The sequence below is a fragment of the Bombina bombina genome, chromosome 2 (genome assembly GCF_027579735.1).
Source record: "Bombina bombina isolate aBomBom1 chromosome 2, aBomBom1.pri, whole genome shotgun sequence".
Lineage (NCBI taxonomy): Eukaryota > Metazoa > Chordata > Amphibia > Anura > Bombinatoridae > Bombina > Bombina bombina.
The window spans coordinates 483,507,265-483,529,739 of NC_069500.1; the positions used below are offsets into that span (position 1 = coordinate 483,507,265).

General features: G+C 38.9%; 2 protein-coding genes across 2 annotated transcripts in view; one reads left to right on the forward strand and one right to left on the reverse strand.

The window, feature by feature from the left end:
• MED13L (mediator complex subunit 13L) overlaps window positions 1-22,475 on the reverse strand; it is a 944,653-nt gene that overhangs the window by 860,020 nt on the left and 62,158 nt on the right.
• Window positions 5,205-7,750, forward strand: LOC128649095 (actin, alpha cardiac muscle 1). Its single transcript, XM_053702158.1, has one exon. It carries the CDS (start codon window positions 5,290-5,292, stop codon window positions 6,421-6,423), a length of 1,134 nt encoding a protein of 377 aa, XP_053558133.1. The 5' UTR covers window positions 5,205-5,289; the 3' UTR covers window positions 6,424-7,750.

Genomic DNA, 22,475 nt, shown 5'->3' on the forward strand with positions numbered 1-22,475 from the left:
GCAGGCCACACATTTTTTACACGGGTAGTTTCCTACCAATTTCTGTCTGGTCAACCAGTTTTTCTGAGGTGTAACAAACTTACTCTTTACTAGTCTATCTTTTAAATTTGGTGCTCTTCTTGCTGTCAACATGGGGAAGTCTCCCACTTCTCTAGCTATATTGTCATCTCCTATCAAGATACTCCAATTTTTCTTAAGTATGTTCTTAATACTGTTCCAATGACAGTTGTACTTAGTAATTAGTCTAATGTGGTTGTCTTTTCCCCTTTCTTTTGGGAACAGCAGGTCATTTCTTTCCACTTTTTTGGCTTCATTTCTAGCATGAGAGACTATTCTTTTAGAATAGCCTCTTGCCCTGAACCTCTTTTCCATCTGGGTAGCATGCTCATCATATTTGGTTGTAGATGAGCAGTTCCTACGCAGACGCAAAAACTGACCCTTTGGTATACCTCTCTTTAGGTGAGTGGGATGGTGGCTATGTGCCTCCAAGAGACTATTTATAGCAGTCTCTTTCCTAAAGTTTTCTGTCACCAAAGCATCGTTTTCTACATGTATGTGGACGTCTAGAAAGGAGAGATCAGTTTTACTGAAGTTCAATGTCAAAATGATATTTCTATCATTGGCATTGAGTTCAGACACAAACCTCTTAAGGTCTATTTCTGTACCTTCCCAAATTAATAGAATATCGTTAACATATATGTGTGTGTAATATATATATATATATATATATATATATATATATATATATATATATATATATATATATATATATATATACATATACACACACACAAAATATATATATATATATATATATATATACACACACACATATATATTACACATACACAGGTATACACACATATATATATATATATATATATATATACATATATATACATATATACATACACACACATACATACATACATACACACACACACACACAGTGGATATAAAAAGTCTACACACCCCGGTTAAAATGTCAGGTTTCTGTGATGTAAAAAAATGAGACAAAGATAAATCATTTCAGAACTTTCCCCACCTTTAATGTGACCTATAAACTGTACAACTTGATTGAAAAACAAACTGAAACTTCTAGGTGGAGGGAAGTAAAAATAAAATAATATGGTTGCATAAGTGTGTGTTTATAACTGGGGATGTAGCTGTGTTTAGAATTGAGCAATCACATTCAAAATCATGTTAAATAGGAGTCGGTACACACCTGCCATCATTTAAAATGCCAGAAAGTCTGCCAATACTAAAATAAAAAGGTTGTATGTTTTTAATAGCATATTTACATATGCTGCTGTGTAGGGTCCCCCCTTAGCCCCTAACCTCCCTGTTCTCCCCCCCAAACAGCTCTCTAAACCTCCCCCTCTACCTTATTTGGAGCCATATTGGGTACTGGCAGTACACAGTTTATACAAAAATTGATTATTTTTTAACTTGTGTTTTTTTCTGTAGTGTAGCTTCCCCCCCACACCCCTTCCCAGAACCCATAGCTATTTCCCTCCCCCCTTTCTCCCACTTATAAGTATAATTGTTTTCTGTAGTGCAGTGGTTCCCACCCGCATGCTCGCCCCCGGCGACCCCGATCCCGCCCCCCCCTTAATCAAAGGAGCCATCGATGGCCGCACACCAACGACTTTCAGCCATCGATGTCCGGTGCAGAGAGGGTCACAGAGTGGCTCTCTGCATCAGATGGGGAAAAAATGTTATTGCAAGGTAAGTTTTATCTTACATCTAATTCCATGTTACACCGTCAGATGAGGATTTTGACACTCTAGATAGAATCACTTGTACAAACCAAATTATTTTTTGTAAAGACCACATTTTGACTTAACCAAAATTATACTAGATGAAAAACTATGCCATACTTTAAGATTTAACACTACTAACAGTAGTGAGAAGCAATTAGTAAACATTAGTATCTGACATTTTAAAGAGATATGAAACCAACTTTTTTTTGTGATTCAGAGTTTAAAAAAAAAACAAAAAAACTTCAATTAAATTTGCTTTGTTTCAATGGTATTCTTTGATGAAGAGATACCTAGACAGGTGTCTGGGGCACTACATGGCAGGAAAAAGTGCTGCCATCTAGTGCTCTTGCATATGGATAATATTCTTGTAGAACTGCTGCCATATAGTGCTCCAGACACGTGCAGGCTCCTGAGCTTGTCACTACTTTTCAACAAAAGAAACCAAGAGAACTTGAACAAATTTGATGATAGAAGTAAATCAGAGAGTTGTCTAAAATTGCATGCTCTATCTAAATCATGAAAAATACATTTTGGTTTTATTTTTCCTTTAAACACAAGCCAGATTTACAGAGAGGAGAGCGAACATGGGGAGACATGGCAGGTCAGAGAGTAAGATCCACCATCTAGCCTATAAAAGCCTGGGAGTGGAAGTGTGAGCAAATGAATGCAAGTGATTTCTTCAGAAAGCCTTATTGTCCAAGCTTATATATTCACACATACTTCTACATGCAAATAGTGTGTTACCAACCACACTATACAAAAACTTTGTTGGAACAAAAATAAAATGCATACACACATGGGTAAAGCCTTTATAATTTCAGGTTGTGCTTCTAAAGATAAACAAGAAAGTAGTGTAGTTTTCTGTATGAAAATTCATTTTAAAGCCTAGATTGTTTTAAAATCAGTGCACCAGGGCAGTCAGATAACTATTTAGGGGTAACGTAAGATGTGAAGCACACTATAGGACTGTGGTTTATGATGGGACTGGCAGGCGTCAGGACAGCTGGTCAACACCATAGTTCTACATTGTCTTTTTTAGGAATTCCTCCTTGGCTTGATCCCCTGGCTACCGCCTACTCCTAACAAATTCCATGCTATTTCTGTCACTTCCCTGATAGAGACATGGTGGGATGACCATTTAACATCTTCCCTGCCAAGGGAGTACACTCAGTGTAAAACTCAGAAATGACTTCTTCAATTGAGGCTTGGCATTAATAGTTTGCACTCCCTGGATAGTGAAGGGTATGCAAGACCTAGAATGTTCTATGGCATTTTTAATTTTTATTGCACCCATATGTACCTTATGTTGTACAGATTACAGAAGCCAGGTAGCTCAACTACTTTATTTAAAAATAAAAATAAGCAGAATTTTTATACAAAAATGTCAGATGATTAAAACATATATATATATATATATATATATATATATATATATATATATATATATATATATATATATATATATATATATATATATATATATATATATATATAGTTTTTCTAAATCGTATAAGCCTTTCCCCTCTATACCCCAAGCAGTGAACAATTTTACTACTTTTTAGGAGCCATGCACCCTGGTCTGTCCAATTAACTAGATTTATGTATAGTATTTATTTACAAAATAATCACACAATGTTTTGTGTAAATCTCTGTGGGAATTTTCAACAGTTTGTGACAATCCAATAATAAATGTGAATTATATATTGCAGACATAGGTTGCAATTTTAATCAAATGGATAGGAAACCACCAAGGTTCATAAATGGTTTAGATAGAACATACGATTTAAAACATTCAAAATGAATGTTATGATTGAATATGCTTCACTCTCGTGTTATCCTTTGCTGAAGGAACAGCATTGCACTACTGGCAGATAGCAGAACACATCTAGTAAGCCAATCTTAAACCACTAACGTATGCAGGCAACAATAACCAGCTAGCTCCCACTAGCGTAGGTGGTGTGTATTCATTTTCATCAATGGATACCAAGAAAAAACACATTGTAAAATAGAAGTGATTTTAAAAGTATTAAAATGACATGCTTTTAATTCTTGCAAGATTAATTTGGACATTCATATCCCTTTAATAATGCAGTCTCACATGACTACCTTGTATAGAGAGCTTAAAGGGATATGAAACTTTCTTTCATGATTCAGATAGAGCATGCAATTTTTAAGCAACTTTCTAATGTACTTCTATTACCAATTACACTTCATTCTTTTGGTATCTTGTTAAAATGGCAGGGACGTAAGCTTAGAAGCTGGACCATTTCTGGAGCACTATATGGCAGTAGTTCTGCAATAAGGTTTGATTCACAAGAGCACTAGAGAACAGCACTATTTCCTGCCATGAAGTGCTCCAGATGCCTACCTAGGTATGCCTTCAACATAGAATATCATTGGGACGAAGTAAATGCATAGTTTTTATAAAAACAGAATCAATTAAAGTGCTTTTTTCTCATGGCTTACAATCCAATAATTAATAAGGTCAGACTAACCTAAACATTTTTACTTGCAACTATCAGTGGAGTAATTTATACAGAGAGTGGTAGCGTGGCTGTTAGCTTTATCCTAAGGTACCCTGTATATAAGCTATGAAAAGAATTAGAAAGGAGAGTTCAGTCTTACAGCAAATTATTATAAGTGGTGTCAAACTATGGGTATTTGCAACACAATCTCACTGAATACAGTGAACATTATAGAAACATGGTATTGCTACCCAAAAAACACCTATATTTTTATGGGTCAAAAAGTGCAAGTGAAAATGAAAGTAGCAAACGCTTTCAACAACAGTAAAGACCATGCTATACAACTGCAGACATAGCTAATACTAAAATTCATACACTTCAGTTTGGAAGTATTTCAAAATAAAAAGCACAAAGAATGTAAAAAATGAGATACAATTAACATTGCAAGCATAGGTTACCTGCAACTAGTAGGTAAAACATTAGCTAAGCTGTTTGGCAGAGGGGAGATATTACAAGGCATGCATACATTTCTAAAATTATTTAACCACATTATTCTCTTATCTCAAAGCAAAATGTGTTGTCCATGGATGGACATAGTGCCTCAAGCTCGTTTCCAAAAGTGTCCCACTTCACTTGTTTTACATACTGCTTCAGACCATAGCCCTTCAACAGCTGTCCTCCAGCAATATGTCAGTGTCACTCACTCTCTTCCATGCTTTGAGAGTTAGGTGGCCCTGAGCATGGCAGCTGACAACTTGCCTTTTATGGATAGGTAAGGGCACAGAGACAAGACACTCCTCCCACAACCCACTACGTAGATCAGAATGGGTGTTAGAGGATGGGCCAACCAGCTCCAAATAAGGAAAAACACATGGGAAACTCCTCTTCAACTGCACAACATTCCTAAACTAGGGAAGGGAACTGAGGAAAAAAATGTTTTAAGGGGCTGGTAATGAATATATAAAGCCCTGGTATACACAGCAAAGTACTGTAGCAGCAGCATACAGCACCTGTGCTTCCATTCTCCAAGTCATCTGTTCACTGCTCACATCTAAGCAAACATGTGTGACGACGAAGAAACCACAGCTCTTGTGTGCGACAACGGCTCAGGTCTTGTGAAGGCAGGGTTTGCAGGTGATGATGCCCCTAGGGCTGTGTTTCCCTCTATCGTGGGTCGCCCTCGTCACCAGGGTGTCATGGTAGGCATGGGACAAAAGGACTCCTATGTAGGAGATGAAGCTCAGAGCAAGAGAGGTATCCTTACCCTGAAGTATCCCATTGAGCATGGCATCATCACCAACTGGGATGACATGGAAAAGATCTGGCACCATACCTTCTACAATGAGCTGCGTGTGGCCCCTGAAGAACACCCCACCCTGCTTACTGAGGCACCACTGAACCCAAAAGCAAACCGAGAAAAGATGACACAAATCATGTTTGAAACCTTCAACGTCCCAGCCATGTATGTTGCCATCCAGGCTGTGCTGTCTCTCTATGCATCTGGTCGTACCACTGGTATTGTGCTTGATTCTGGAGATGGTGTTACCCACAACGTACCCATCTATGAAGGTTATGCTTTACCCCATGCCATCATGCGTCTGGACCTGGCTGGTCGTGACCTGACTGACTACCTTATGAAAATCCTGACAGAGCGTGGTTACTCTTTTGTGACAACAGCCGAGAGAGAAATTGTGCGTGACATCAAGGAAAAGCTGTGCTATGTTGCCCTGGACTTTGAGAATGAGATGGCTACTGCTGCATCTTCCTCATCCCTTGAAAAGAGCTATGAGCTTCCTGATGGCCAGGTGATCACCATTGGTAATGAGCGTTTTCGCTGCCCTGAAACCCTTTTCCAGCCTTCCTTCATTGGTATGGAGTCAGCAGGCATCCATGAAACCACCTACAACAGCATCATGAAGTGCGATATTGATATTCGCAAAGACCTTTACGCCAACAATGTCCTCTCTGGTGGTACCACCATGTACCCAGGTATTGCTGACCGCATGCAGAAAGAAATCACTGCTTTGGCCCCAAGCACCATGAAGATCAAGATCATTGCACCACCTGAGCGCAAATACTCAGTCTGGATTGGAGGCTCCATCCTGGCTTCTCTCTCTACCTTCCAGCAGATGTGGATAAGCAAGCAGGAGTATGATGAGGCTGGCCCCTCTATTGTGCATCGCAAATGCTTCTAAACAAATTATTGTATGGTGCAACACTCTATGTGCAGGACTATCTTTCAACCAATATAAATTTTGTTCAAGGACTGGGCTTATAATGGAGACTTGAAATATGCTGACACACACGGCAACCGTGGCATTAAAGAATTATTTTAGCTCTCTAATATCTATGCTGCAAGCTCAAAATTCCTCCCCTAGTAAAATGTATCATTTAAACTAAATTCATTAAGAAAGGGAAAAATGCAAAAGGGAATCACCAAAGGCAACATTTTTCAAGTGAACAAAAGAAACTAGTTAATCCATATTTTGCAGGAGAGACATCCAACAGAATATGAGTTAGCAGTAACAGAGGGCTTATTGTGCCTTATGTGAAATGTAATATATAAATGTATGTTTAACATTGTGGAATAATGCTCATTCCAAACTCTGTACAATTATATATATATATATATATATATATATATATATATATATATATATATATATATATATATATATATATATATATATTCTGCTGCTGCTACGTTACATAAAAACCTAATAAATTTGTAGAGCTCTTTAATTAGAAGTGTTTTTTTTTTAAACAAAAAGGAATGTAAAACTATTTTGCATATTAAATTGGGAATCACAATAAAAGGGTTTTGCAATCACTTCTGATCGTCTGTTTCTAACTAAATTGTGAGGGTTTTTTTTTGCAAATTTGAACATTTAGTGACTTTTTTTATTCACCGATAATCATTTGCACCAATGTACTTTGCAAAGTTTGGTACATAAAGAAAACCAAAATAACTTCTATATTTAACAATTTTAAAGCAAACCAAATATCAAAGATATTAAGATCACATCTGCACAAAAATATTTAACCAGGGCTTTAACAAAAAAAAAAAACTTTTATAAAAACACCAACCCATTTAACACTAACAACTTCCCTGAGTTAACACCTGTAAACTACAAAGGATATAAATATAGACATACATACATATACACTCACACACAATATGCTGGAAAGGTATTGTTTACAAACTTTTTAGCCCCAGTGAATGCAAATACAGCAGTGCCTTGTGAAACTGCGCCCTAGCAGAGGTGGCAGAAACATGTATGGCATTTTCAGAATGAAGCATTGATCTCACAGACATGAAAAGGGAGTAGCAGCTTCAGTCTTAAATCTGTAGAGAAGGATTAAGTGGGCAGGGCTGTTTATAAACATTTATCATGAACTCATTTAGCAGTGCGAGTGTATGACACAAATGCATAATGGTTTATTAACATTGTATCTTAACATTTTTAAAATAGCAAAAATTAAATATTTCTGCAATAATTAATAAAATCATTTTTGGTCAAACCTAGAGTTTAATATTCTGGTTAATTACAATAACTTCATAAGTATATCACAAGAGAAAGCTTGTGTGTGAAATAATGCTTCTATTTCTTTGTATGTCACGGTGAGTCTGACTGATCTGCACTAATGCTTTTTTAAACAGCAGCAAGAGGATTACCCCATGCAAGATATTTTTTCCTTTTTTTTTGCTGCCGCATCAAATCTGTCACAGCTGATGTTCTAAAGGGTTGTTTTCATCCAAGCTGGCTGTATTCCCCTGGGAGAGGAATGTTCACAAGCTCTAGATTCCATTGCAGACTCTTCATAGTGGTACAGAAAGCTGCTAAGCATCGAATATGTAAAGCCTTATAAAATACACACCTGAAAGCTGTAACTATAAAAGGCTTAGGGAACCTTAACAAATAATGCCGTGATCAAATCACAAGCAGTTTTTTTAAGCTATGAGGAATTAGCGGAAGCTCTCTGCATGAAGGACTAGAAAAATTATTAATGGGCAAAAAATTTATATTAAAAAAAAATAAAAAAAAAAGCCATTTGATATTCATACCCTTGTAAGAAATGAGTGAGGATGAGATTTGCATGAATTTGTCCAGTTTACAGTTAGTTGTGTTCATTCCCATAATGTTCCTATCTTTAGTAAAGGGTATCTGCCCTCTACACTGCCTCTGATATTGAATGCCTAAGTGAAGAGTGCTGAGCTGACAGATACATATTTGACCTTCCAAACAGCACAATAGTGAGCACAATATAGGAGGTAACATTCATATTCCATTTAAAAAAAAAAAAAAAAAAAAAAGGACACTAGGTATTCGGAACACGGTAGGTAGTTCTTTAAAGCAATGTACAGCTCTTCACTTGAGTGTTTAGGAGTTTGTTTAGACATCCTCTACAAAGATTCTAGCAAAAAGTATTTGTATTACTCTCCAACAACATGTTAAAATAAAAAATCACTAGTTTTATATTTCTATTTAAAAAGGTTTGTGGCTTATATACAATTATTGCAAGATAATTATCACTATAAAAAGATGTCATAATAAATATTTATTATTGCAAGAAAAGTCTTGTCATGAATTACATACTAAAGTATTTTATCTTTATTCAAGGAGGTAAAAGGACATTCTTTATCTGAATAGAAAGAGGGGGAAAAGTCCTTGCACTGTAAAACAACCCATTAACCCTTGCCACCCATAAAAATCAGTACTCATTTCCTGTGTATATGTATAGCTAAAATTTATATATATATTAAAATTTTAGCTGTACATATACACACACACAAATATACATACAACATGAAAACTGGATCCAAACTATACAAAAAATGTGGGTGCTGCATCATGGTTTTAACAAAACAGTAGAAACAAACAATATTTTGGTCAAACGACTGAATGAACAGAACAAATATCACAAATTTGAATATTTCATTAATACTTTCAGGGAATGGCAAAAATGAATGTATTATTAAAACAAGCTGGGGAAGTAGGAATGTCACGAGTACCTCTGCTAAGAACAGGTGCCTCATAAAATATTCATACTGCTGGAATCGCTTGATGCCGGCATTTCAATTATACATGATGGGATGCATAGCGCTGACAAAGGCGCATGAGCCTGCAGAGTCTCCAACTGCTGTCTGCAACTGCACACTCCTGCAACAAAGCACTACTCCTTCCTTCCCTGTGTATAGAGCAGTTAAACAATGAACTTCTTGCCTCTGAAGTGGCAAACATACCCATCTGCCAACTAGCCTTGTTGTACATAGCTAAACATTTTATGTCTAAGAGCCAGCTAAGGATAGAATTGTAAACACGGAATGCAGCCCTTCTATAAAAGTAAGTCCATCTTTCTGTTAGGGTTCACAATTTTAAAAAGATTCTCATTTATAACATGCCTGGAAACTAGGATGGAAGTGACAATTTGGCAGCTCAATAGCTTAAAGGGACAGTATACTGTAAAGGTTTTTTTCCGTAATGTGTTTCTAATTATTTTTTTTTACCAGTTGCAGCATATAAATGTATGAGAATTTGCTTTAAGGTTTATTTGTATATATAAGCTAGTTTTCTGTGTTTTGAAGCCACAACCTGATAAAATGGGTTGAGCTGGGAATTGTAATCAGATCTCATTACCTTTATCACATTGTGTACACATACATGCTTCTTTATCTTATATCTGTCCATAAACCAAAGACCAACTGGCGAAAACAATGGAAAAATAACATTTTATTACCTTATCTCTTCTATACCCCACTGGAAGTGCAATTTATTCTGCTGGTTGTGTTTACACAGCTTATCTATAGCTTGGACCTAAGGCCAAAAAAAACTCAGTATAGGTGGGGATACCACAGGCTAAATCAACTATTTCAAATTCCAATATAACAAGGGGCTACTTCTAAACAATTTAATACACTCCAGGAGATTTTTTGGGGGTAAACTGTCCCTTTAAGCATATATTCTACCTTAAAATTTAGTTAAAATATGGATTTTTTAACGGATAGTCATCATTTCAATAAAAAGCACTTCAAGATTTTGCCATTTGAAAAGACAAAAATGGGTCTTTTTTTTTTCTTCCAATTGTTTCCCAATTCAAACAATAGATGACTTTCCTTTGGACTGCAGATATGTAGATTTATTAGACTCAAATGTTAGTTTCTAGCACCCCCTAATTATGAGACTTGGGAAAATACAAGGCAAAGGTTTCTCAAGAAAGAATGACATTCAGAACAAAGAAAATCATGAAAATCATGAATCTCAGTTGTTCAAATGTAAGGCAGTAAAAATTTGCTTATTGTCTTTTCCTGTTTTGCTGTTTATATATTGTCACATTACAAAGTAATAAAAAAATAAAAATGTTTAAATCCAAACCCCAAAAACAGATCTTCAATAATAAAAGGTAATTTAAAAGGGCATGAAACCCAACATTTCTCTTTCATAATTCAGATACAGCATGCAATTTCAAACTTTCCAATTGACTTTTATTTTCAAATTTGCTTTATTCTCTTGGAATCCTTTGCTGAAGGAAAAGCAATAAACTACTGGGAACTAGCTAAGCACATCTAGAAAGCCAATCACAAGAGACAAATGTGTGTAGCTATCACAAGGAAGCCCCCAATAGCGTAGGCTATGTACATATTTTTTCAACAAAGGATACCAAGAAAACAAAGCAAGTTTGAAGCAAGTTTTGAACTTTATTTCACTTTCTGCAATGAAAATTGTTTTTCTGAAAATGTTTCTGCAGGTCATTTTGAAATAAAAACATTTTAAATTAGGGAGTTACACAAAAGCACCAGTTCAGCTGCAATGTGTTGTTTAAAGGGACACTGAACCCAATTTTTTTCTTTTGTAATTCAGAAAGAGCATGCAATTTTAAACAACTTACTAATTTACTCCTATTATCAATTTTTCTTCGTTCTCTTGCTATCATTATTTGAAAAAGGCATGTAAGCTTTTTTTTGGTTTCAGTACTCTGGACAGCACTTTTTTATTGGTGGATTAATTTATCCACCAATCAGCAAGGACAACCCAGGTTGTTCACCAAAAATGAGCCGGCATCTAAACTTACATTCTTGCATTTCAAATAAAGATACCAAGAGAATCAAGAAACTTTGATAATAGGAGTAAATTAGAAAGTTGCTTAAAATTTCATGCTCAATCTGAAGCACAAAAGAAATTTTTTGGGTACAGTGTCCCTTTAACTGTAAAGTCAAGACATTTTTAAACTTTTATAACATAGGGCAGCAGTTGAAAGTTGCATTGCAAATTAGCTGCAGACTAATAAAAATGTAAGTTTTGAAAATATCTCAAATTTGTTTCGTTTTCTCTTCACAAGGTATTGCTCACAACAACATTTTACATTCAAAAAAGTCACAGCTTTGCAGACTGGAAAAGGCTAAGGTTGCGTGGTTAAAAAAAAATCCCTGACAGTCAGTCGCTGCTGCTTTGCAGCGCTGCTCCATATTAGACAGTTCTCTTCAAACAGCACACTTCTCTGGATGCACTGTGTTAAGGAAAACTTACACAATGCAGCCACAACAAAGCTCTGTTTGAAGAGAACAGTCTAATGTGGAGCAGCACTGCAAAGCAGCAGTGAAAGTTAAAGCGCTAACAGTTCCTGCATGTGTCCTGTTCTTTCTGCAGACATGATGCATTTTCTGCGATGACATCTCAGAACACAGCAGGTTCTGCCATGGGGTTGAAAATAGAAGTGAATTGAAATGTCTCTTAAAATCACATGTTTTTTTCTAAATCAAGCAAGTTTCATTTTGAATTTCATATCTCTAAGGCAAAAATAAATACAAAAATGCCATGTGCTAATCAATATGAGCATTAGTGTCCCATTCTAACTAGATGTAAGACCTCCTGCAAAGGGACAGTAAAGACATGATTCAGATAGAACATGCTATTTTAAACTTCTGTTATGAAATTGGCATCGTTCTCTTGGTATCTTTTATTTAAGAGTAAAATTAGGTAGGCTCATAAGAGCTCAGGAGTGTGCATGTGTCTAGTACTCTGGCATTTTATGTAACTGTTATACAATGTTGCAAAACACTGCTGCCATAGAGTACTAAAGACACATGCACACTCCTGAGCTCTTATGAGCCTACCTAATTTTACTCTTAAATAAAAGATACCAAGAGGATAAAGCAATTTTGAGAACAGAAGTAAATAGGAAAGTTTTTCAAAATTGCATGCTCTGAATCAAAGTTTAATTTGGACTTTACTGTCCCTTTCATGTCCTGCAATACATTTCAGCTTGTGAGAAAAACACAGGTGGTTATTGACCTGCATATGAAACCTCTAATTGGTCCCCCGCCTGTATCTTGCTCAAGAGTTGCAATGTGCTATGGCTCCCAAACATATCTTTAGCGGTGCAGTTAACCATACTGTGGTTTTTAAATACATAAGGCGTGCAATGTTTACATTAGTATCCGTTTCCAATAAATTATTGCATTAGTATATTCCATTAATCTAAATACAACACACTGCGTTAACAATATACACCAACTTGTAGCACAACATTTAGTGTTAGTCTTTAAGGGACCGTCTAGTCAAAATTACACTTTTATGATTCAGATAGAGCATGTCATTTTAAGAAACTTTCATGATTCAAACCCTAATATTTTTTTCTTCATTCTCTTGGTATCTATTTGAAAAAGCAAGAATGTAAACTTAGGAGCCAGCCCATTTTTGGTTCACAACCTGGGTAGCACTTGCTGATTGGTGGCTTCATTTAGACATCAATCAAGAAAGTTTAATTTTGACTAGACTATCCCTTTAAGTCCCTTGTTTAAAGGGACAGTCAAGTCCAAAATAAACTTTCATGATTCAAATAGGGCATGCAATTTTAAACAACTTTGTTCCTTTGTTATTCTTAGTTAAAAGCTAAACCTAGGTTGGCTCATATGCTAATTTCTTATACCTTGAAGACTGCCTCTTATGTGAATGCCTCTTATGTAAATGCACAGTTTTTCACCAGTAGAGGACGTTAGTGTGGGTCATATAGATCACATTGAGCTCATGCAGGTGAAGTTACCTAGGAGTAAGCACTGATTGCAAACTGCCCCCTTATTTCAGTTCTTTTAACAGACTTGCATTTTAGCCAGAGGCTTAGATACAAGGTAATCAGAGGTAAAAAGTGTATTATAACTGTGTTGGTTATGCAAAACTGGGGAATGGGTAATAAATTAATTATCTTTTTAAACAAAAATTATGGTGTTGACTGTCCCTTTAAGTAGGTAAGAGGAAACCGAGCAATAGCAATGCACTTAAAAGAATGTTAAAGGGATAGACTACACCAAAATTGTTATTGTTTAAAAAGATAGATAACTCCTTTACTACCCATTTCCCAGCTTTGCACAACCAACATTGTTATATAAATATATTCTGTAACATTTAAACCTCTACATTTCTGCCCGTTACGAAGCCACTATAGACAGCCTCTTACCACATGCTTTTTTACTTGCTTTTCACAACAGGAGACTGCTAGTTCATGTGGGCCATATAGATATTAATGCGCTCACGCTCAGGAAGTTAGAGTTAGAACACCACAACACTAATTGGCTAAAATGCAAGTCGATAGATAATAAATAAAAAGTCATGTGATCAAGGAGCCGTCAGAAGATGCTTAGATACAAGATAATCACAGAGGTAAAAAGTATATTAATATAACAGTGTTGGTTATGCAAAACTGGGGAATAGGTAATAAAATGTATGCTTACCTCACAATTTCTCTTTCTTTCTTTACACAGTGAGTCCACGGGATCATCAATTACTGTTGGGAATATCACTCCTGGCCAGCAGGAGGCGGCAAAGAGCACCACAGCAAAGCTGTTAAGTATCACTTCCCTTCCCACAATCCCCAGTGATTCGACCAAAGGAAAAAAGGAGAGAAAGGAAATAACACAAGGTGTAGAGGTGTCTGAGGTTTAGATAAAAATAACAATCTTACAATAAAAGGGAGGGGCCGTGGACTCACCATATCCAGAAAGAAATAACTATCAGGTAAGCATACATTTTGTTTCCTTTCCTAAGATAAGAGTCCACAGGATCAGCAATTACTGTTGGGAATCAATGCCCAAGCCAGAGGACACAGATGATTAGGGAGGGACAAGACAGGGAACCTAAACAGAAGGCACCAACACTTGAAGAACCTTTCTTCCAAAGGAAGCCTCAGCCAAGGCAAAAGTATAACATTTATAAAATTTTGAAAAAACATAATTTATGTAAGAACTTACCTGATAAATTCATTTCTTTCATATTAGCAAGAGTCCATGAGCTAGTGACGTATGGGATATACATTCCTACCAGGAGGGGCAAAGTTTCCCAAACCTCAAAATGCCTATAAATACACCCCTCACCACACCCACAATTCAGTTTAACGAATAGCCAAGAAGTGGGGTGATAAGAAAAAAAGTGCGAAAGCATATAAAATAAGGAATTGGAATAATTGTGCTTTATACAAAATCATAACCACCACAAAAAAAGGGCGGGCCTCATGGACTCTTGCTAATATGAAAGAAATGAATTTATCAGGTAAGTTCTTACATAAATTATGTTTTTTCATGTAATTAGCAAGAGTCCATGAGCTAGTGACGTATGGGATAATGACTACCCAAGAAGTGGATCTTTCCACACAAGAGTCACTAGAGAGGGAGGGATAAAATAAAGACAGCCAATTCCTGCTGAAAAATCCACACCCACAATAAAGTTTAACGAAAAACATAAGCAGAAGATTCAAACTGAAACCGCTGCCTGAAGTACTTTTCTACCAAAGACTGCTTCAGAAGAAGAAAATACATCAAAATGGTAGAATTTAGTAAAAGTATGCAAAGAGGACCAAGTAGCTGCTTTGCAGATCTGGTCAACCGAAGCTTCATTCCTAAACGCCCAGGAAGTAGAAACTGACCTAGTAGAATGAGCTGTAATACTCTGAGGCGGAGTCTTACCCGACTCAACATAGGCAAGATGAATTAAAGATTTCAACCAAGATGCCAAAGAAATGGCAGAAGCTTTCTGGCCTTTTCTAGAACCGGAAAAGATAACAAATAGACTAGAAGTCTTACGAAAAGATTTCGTAGCTTCAACATAATATTTCAAAGCTCTAACAACATCTAAAGAATGCAACGATTTCTCCTTAGAATTCTTAGGATTAGGACATAATGAAGGAACCACAATTTCTCTACTAATGTTGTTGGAATTCACAACTTTAGGTAAAAATTCAAAAGAAGTTCGCAACACCGCCTTATCCTGATGAAAAATCAGAAAAGGAGACTCACAAGAAAGAGCAGATAATTCAGAAACTCTTCTGGCAGAAGAGATGGCCAAAAGGAACAAAACTTTCCAAGAAAAGTAATTTAATGTCCAATGAATGCATAGGTTCAAACGGAGGAGCTTGAAGAGCTCCCAGAACCAAATTCAAACTCCAAGGAGGAGAAATTGACTTAATGACAGGTTTTATACGAACCAAAGCTTGTACAAAACAATGAATATCAGGAAGAATAGCAATCTTTCTGTGAAAAAGAACAGAAAGAGCAGAGATTTGTCTTTTCAAAGAACTTGCGGACAAACCCTTATCTAAACCATCCTGAAGGAACTGTAAAATTCTCGGTATTCTAAAAGAATGCCAGGAAAAATGATGAGAAAGACACCAAGAAACATAAGTCTTCCAGACTCTATAATATATCTCTCGAGATACAGATTTACGAGCCTGTAACATAGTATTAATCACAGAGTCAGAGAAACCTCTTTGACCAAGAATCAAGCGTTCAATCTCCATACCTTTAAATTTAAGGATTTCAGATTCTGATGGAAAAAAGGACCTTGTGACAGAAGGTCTGGTCTTAACGGAAGAGTCCACGGTTGGCAAGAGGCCATCCGGACAAGATCCGCATACCAAAACCTGTGAGGCCATGCCGGAGCTACCAGGAGAACAAACTAGCATTCCTTCAGAATCTTGGAGATTACTCTTGGAAGAAGAACTAAAGGCGGAAAGATATAGGCAGGATGATACTTCCAGGAAAGTGATAATGCATCCACTGCCTCCGCCCGAGGATCCCGGGATCTGGACAGATACCTGGGAAGTTTCTTGTTTAGATGGGACGCCATCAGATCTATTTCTGGAAGTTCCCACATTTGAACAATCTGAAGAAATACCTCTGGGTGAAGAGACCATTCGCCCGGATGCAACGTTTGGCGACTGAGATAATCCGCTTCCCAATTGTCTACACCTGGAATATGAACCGCAGAGATTAGACAGGAGCTGGATTCCGCCCAAACCAAAATTCGAGATACTTCTTTCATAGCCAGAGGACTGTGAGTCCCTCCTTGATGATTGATGTATGCCACAGTTGTGACATTGTCTGTCTGAAAACAAATGAACGATTCTCTCTTCAGAAGAGGCCAAAACTGAAGAGCTCTGAAAATTGCACGGAGTTCCAAAATATTGATCGGTAATCTCACCTCCTGAGATTCCCAAACTCCTTGTGCCGTCAGAGATCCCCACACAGCTCCCCAACCTGTGAGACTTGCATCTGTTGAAATTACAGTCCAGGTCGGAAGCACAAAAGAAGCCCCCTGAATTAAACGATGGTGATCTGTCCACCATGTTAGAGAGTGTCGAACAATCGGTTTTAAAGATATTAATTGAGATACCTTCGTGTAATCCTTGCACCATTGCTTCAGCATACAGAGCTGAAGAGGTCGCATGTGAAAACGAGCAAAGGGGATCGCGTCCGATGCAGCAGTCATAAGACCTAGAATTTCCATGCATAAGGCTACCGAAGGGAATGATTGTGACTGAAGGTTTCGACAAGCTGTAATCAATTTTAAACGTCTCTTGTCTGTTAAAGACAGAGTCATGGACACTGAATCCATCTGGAAACCCAGAAAGGTTACCTTTGTCTGAGGAATCAAAGAACTTTTTGGTAAATTGATCCTCCGACCATGATCTTGAAGAAACAACACAAGTCGATTCGTATGAGATTCTGCTAAATGTAAAGACTAAGCAAGTACCAAGATATCGTCCAAATAAGGAAATACCACAATACCCTGTTCTCTGATTACAGACAGCAGGGCACCGAGAACCTTTGTAAAAATTCTTGGAGCTGTAGCTAGGCCAAACGGCAGAGCCACAAACTGGTAATGCTTGTCTAGGAAAGAGAATCTCAGAAACTGATAGTGATCTGGATGAATCGGAATATGCAGATATGCATCCTGTAAATCTATTGTGGACATATAATTCCCTTGCTGAACAAAAGGTAAGATAGTCCTTACAGTTACCATCTTGAATGTTGGTATCCTTACATAACGATTCAATATTTTTTGATCCAGAACTGGTCTGAAGGAATTCTCCTTCTTTGGTACAATGAAGAGATTTGAATAAAACCCCATCCCCTGTTCCGAAACTGGAACTGGCATAATTACTCCAGTCAACTCTAGATCTGAAACACATTTCAGAAATGCTTGAGCTTTTACTGGATTTACTGGGACACGGGAAAGAAAAAACAGAATTTATGTTTACCTGATAAATTTCTTTCTCCAACGGTGTGTCCGGTCCACGGCGTCATCCTTACTTGTGGGATATTCTCTTCCCCAACAGGAAATGGCAAAGAGCCCAGCAAAGCTGGTCACATGATCCCTCCTAGGCTCCGCCTACCCCAGTCATTCGACCGACGTTAAGGAGGAATATTTGCATAGGAGAAACCATATGGTACCGTGGTGACTGTAGTTAAAGAAAATAAATTATCAGACCTGATTAAAAAACCAGGGCGGGCCGTGGACCGGACACACCGTTGGAGAAAGAAATTTATCAGGTAAACATAAATTCTGTTTTCTCCAACATAGGTGTGTCCGGTCCACGGCGTCATCCTTACTTGTGGGAACCAATACCAAAGCTTTAGGACACGGATGAAGGGAGGGAGCAAATCAGGTCACCTAAATGGAAGGCACCACGGCTTGCAAAACCTTTCTCCCAAAAATAGCCTCAGAAGAAGCAAAAGTATCAAACTTGTAAAATTTGGTAAAAGTGTGCAGTGAAGACCAAGTCGCTGCCCTACATATCTGATCAACAGAAGCCTCGTTCTTGAAGGCCCATGTGGAAGCCACAGCCCTAGTGGAATGAGCTGTGATTCTTTCGGGAGGCTGCCGTCCAGCAGTCTCGTAAGCCAATCTGATGATGCTTTTAATCCAAAAAGAGAGAGAGGTAGAAGTTGCTTTTTGACCTCTCCTTTTACCTGAATAAACAACAAACAAGGAAGATGTTTGTCTAAAATCCTTTGTAGCATCTAAATAGAATTTTAGAGCGCGAACAACATCCAAATTGTGCAACAAACGTTCCTTCTTTGAAACTGGTTTTGGACACAGAGAAGGTACGATAATCTCCTGGTTAATGTTTTTGTTAGAAACAACTTTTGGAAGAAAACCAGGTTTAGTACGTAAAACCACCTTATCTGCATGGAACACCAGATAAGGAGGAGAACACTGCAGAGCAGATAATTCTGAGACTCTTCTAGCAGAAGAAATCGCAACCAAAAACAAAACTTTCCAAGATAATAACTTAATATCAACGGAATGTAAGGGTTCAAACGGAACCCCCTGAAGAACTGAAAGAACTAAATTGAGACTCCAAGGAGGAGTCAAAGGTTTGTAAACAGGCTTGATTCTGACCAGAGCCTGAACAAAGGCTTGAACATCTGGCACAGCTGCCAGCTTTTTGTGAAGTAATACCGACAAGGCAGAAATCTGTCCCTTCAGGGAACTAGCAGATAATCCTTTTTCCAATCCTTCTTGAAGGAAGGATAGAATCCTAGGAATCTTAACCTTGTCCCAAGGGAATCCTTTAGATTCACACCAACAGATATATTTTTTCCAAATTTTGTGGTAAATCTTTCTAGTTACAGGCTTTCTGGCCTGAACAAGAGTATCGATAACAGAATCTGAGAATCCTCGCTTCGATAAAATCAAGCGTTCAATCTCCAAGCAGTCAGCTGGAGTGAAACCAGATTCGGATGTTCGAACGGACCCTGAACAAGAAGGTCTCGTCTCAAAGGTAGCTTCCAAGGTGGAGCCGATGACATATTCACCAGATCTGCATACCAAGTCCTGCGTGGCCACGCAGGAGCTATCAAGATCACCGACGCCCTCTCCTGATTGATCCTGGCTACCAGCCTGGGGATGAGAGGAAATGGCGGGAACACATAAGCTAGTTTGAAGGTCCAAGGTGCTACTAGTGCATCCACTAGAGCCGCCTTGGGATCCCTGGATCTGGCCCCGTAGCAAGGAACTTTGAAGTTCTGACGAGAGGCCATCAGATCCATGTCTGGAATGCCCCACAGGTGAGTGACTTGGGCAAAGATTTCCGGATGGAGTTCCCACTCCCCCGGATGCAATGTCTGACGACTCAGAAAATCCGCTTCCCAATTTTCCACTCCTGGGATGTGGATAGCAGACAGGTGGCAGGAGTGAGACTCCGCCCATAGAATGATTTTGGTCACTTCTTCCATCGCTAGGGAACTCCTTGTTCCCCCCTGATGGTTGATGTACGCAACAGTTGTCATGTTGTCTGATTGAAACCGTATGAACTTGGTCCTCGCTAGCCGAGGCCAGGCCTTGAGAGCATTGAATATCGCTCTCAGTTCCAGAATATTTATCGGTAGAAGAGATTCTTCCCGAGACCAAAGACCCTGAGCTTTCAGGGATCCCCAGACCGCGCCCCAGCCCATCAGACTGGCGTCGGTCGTGACAATGACCCACTCTGGTCTGCGGAACGTCATCCCTTGAGACAGATTGTCCAGGGACAGCCACCAACGGAGTGAGTCTCTGGTCCTCTGATTTACTTGTATCTTCGGAGACAAGTCTGTATAGTCCCCATTCCACTGACTGAGCATGCACAGTTGTAATGGTCTTAGATGAATGCGCGCAAAAGGAACTATGTCCATCGCCGCTACCATCAACCCGATCACTTCCATGCACTGAGCTACGGAAGGAAGAGGAACGGAATGAAGTATCCGACAAGAGTCTAGAAGTTTTGTTTTTCTGGCCTCTGTTAGAAAGATCCTCATTTCTAAAGAGTCTATAATTGTTCCCAAGAAGGGAACCCTTGTTGACGGGGATAGAGAACTCTTTTCCACGTTCACTTTCCAGCCGTGAGATCTGAGAAAGGCCAGGACAATGTCCGTGTGAGCCTTTGCTTGAGGAAGGGACGACGCTTGAATCAGAATGTCGTCCAGGTAAGGTACTACTGCAATGCCCCTTGGTCTTAGCACCGCTAGAAGGGAGCCTAGTACCTTTGTGAAAATCCTTGGAGCAGTGGCTAATCCGAAAGGAAGCGCCACGAACTGGTAATGTTTGTCCAGGAATGCAAACCTTAGGAACCGATGATGTTCCTTGTGGATAGGAATATGTAGATACGCATCCTTTAAATCCACCGTGGTCATGAATTGACCCTCCTGGATGGAAGGAAGAATAGTTCGAATGGTTTCCATCTTGAAAGATGGAACCTTGAGAAACTTGTTTAAGATCTTGAGATCTAAGATTGGTCTGAACGTTCCCTCTTTTTTGGGAACTATGAACAGATTGGAGTAGAACCCCAACCCTTGTTCTCTTAGTGGAACAGGATGAATCACTCCCATTTTTAACAGGTCTTCTACACAATGTAAGAACGCCTGTCTTTTTATGTGGTCTGAAGACAACTGAGACCTGTGGAACCTCCCCCTTGGGGGAAGTCCCTTGAATTCCAGAAGATAACCCTGGGAGACTATTTCTAGCGCCCAGGGATCCAGAACATCTCTTGCCCAAGCCTGAGCGAAGAGAGAGAGTCTGCCCCCCACCAGATCCGGTCCCGGATCGGGGGCCAATATTTCATGCTGTCTTGGTAGCAGTGGCAGGCTTCTTGGCCTGCTTTCCCTTGTTCCAGCCTTGCATTGGTCTCCAAGCTGGCTTGGCTTGAGAAGTATTACCCTCTTGCTTAGAGGACGTAGCACTTTGGGCTGGTCCGTTTTTACGAAAGGGACGAAAATTGGGTCTATTTTTCGCCTTGAAAGGCCGATCCTGAGGAAGGGCGTGGCCCTTACCCCCAGTGATATCCGAGATAATCTCTTTCAAGTCAGGGCCAAACAGCGTTTTCCCCTTGAAAGGAATGTTTAGTAGCTTGTTCTTGGAAGACGCGTCAGCCGACCAAGATTTCAACCAAAGCGCTCTGCGCGCCACAATAGCAAACCCAGAATTCTTAGCCGCTAACCTAGCCAATTGCAAAGTGGCGTCTAGGGTGAAAGAATTAGCCAATTTGAGAGCATTGATTCTGTCCATAATCTCCTCATAAGGAGGAGAATCACTATCGAGCGCCTTTATCAGTTCATCAAACCAGAAACATGCGGCTGTAGTGACAGGGACAATGCATGAAATTGGTTGTAGAAGGTAACCCTGCTGAACAAACATCTTTTTAAGCAAACCTTCTAATTTTTTATCCATAGGATCTTTGAAAGCGCAACTATCCTCTATGGGTATAGTGGTGCGTTTGTTTAAAGTAGAAACCGCTCCCTCGACCTTGGGGACTGTCTGCCATAAGTCCTTTCTGGGGTCGACCATAGGAAACAATTTTTTAAATATGGGGGGAGGGACGAAAGGAATACCGGGCCTTTCCCATTCTTTATTAACAATGTCCGCCACCCGCTTGGGTATAGGAAAAGCTTCTGGGAGCTCCGGCACCTCTAGGAACTTGTCCATTTTACATAGTTTCTCTGGGATGACCAACTTTTCACAATCATCCAGAGTGGATAATACCTCCTTAAGCAGAATGCGGAGATGTTCCAACTTAAATTTAAATGCAATTACATCAGGTTCAGCCTGTTGAGAAATGTTCCCTGAATCAGTAATTTCTCCCTCAGACAAAACCTCCCTGGCCCCCTCAGATTGGGTTAGGGGCCCTTCAGAGATATTAATATCAGCGTCGTCATGCTCTTCAGTAACTAAAACAGAGCAGCCACGCTTACGCTGACAAGGGTTCATTTTGGCTAAAATGTTTTTGACAGAATTATCCATTACAGCCGTTAATTGTTGCATAGTAAGCAGTATTGGCGCGCTAGATATACTAGGGGCCTCCTGAGTGGGCAAGACTCGTGTAGACGAAGGAGGGAATGATGCAGTACCATGCTTACTCCCCTCACTTGAGGAATCATCTTGGGCATCATTGTCATTATCACATAAATCACATTTATTTAAATGAACAGGAATTCTGGCTTCCC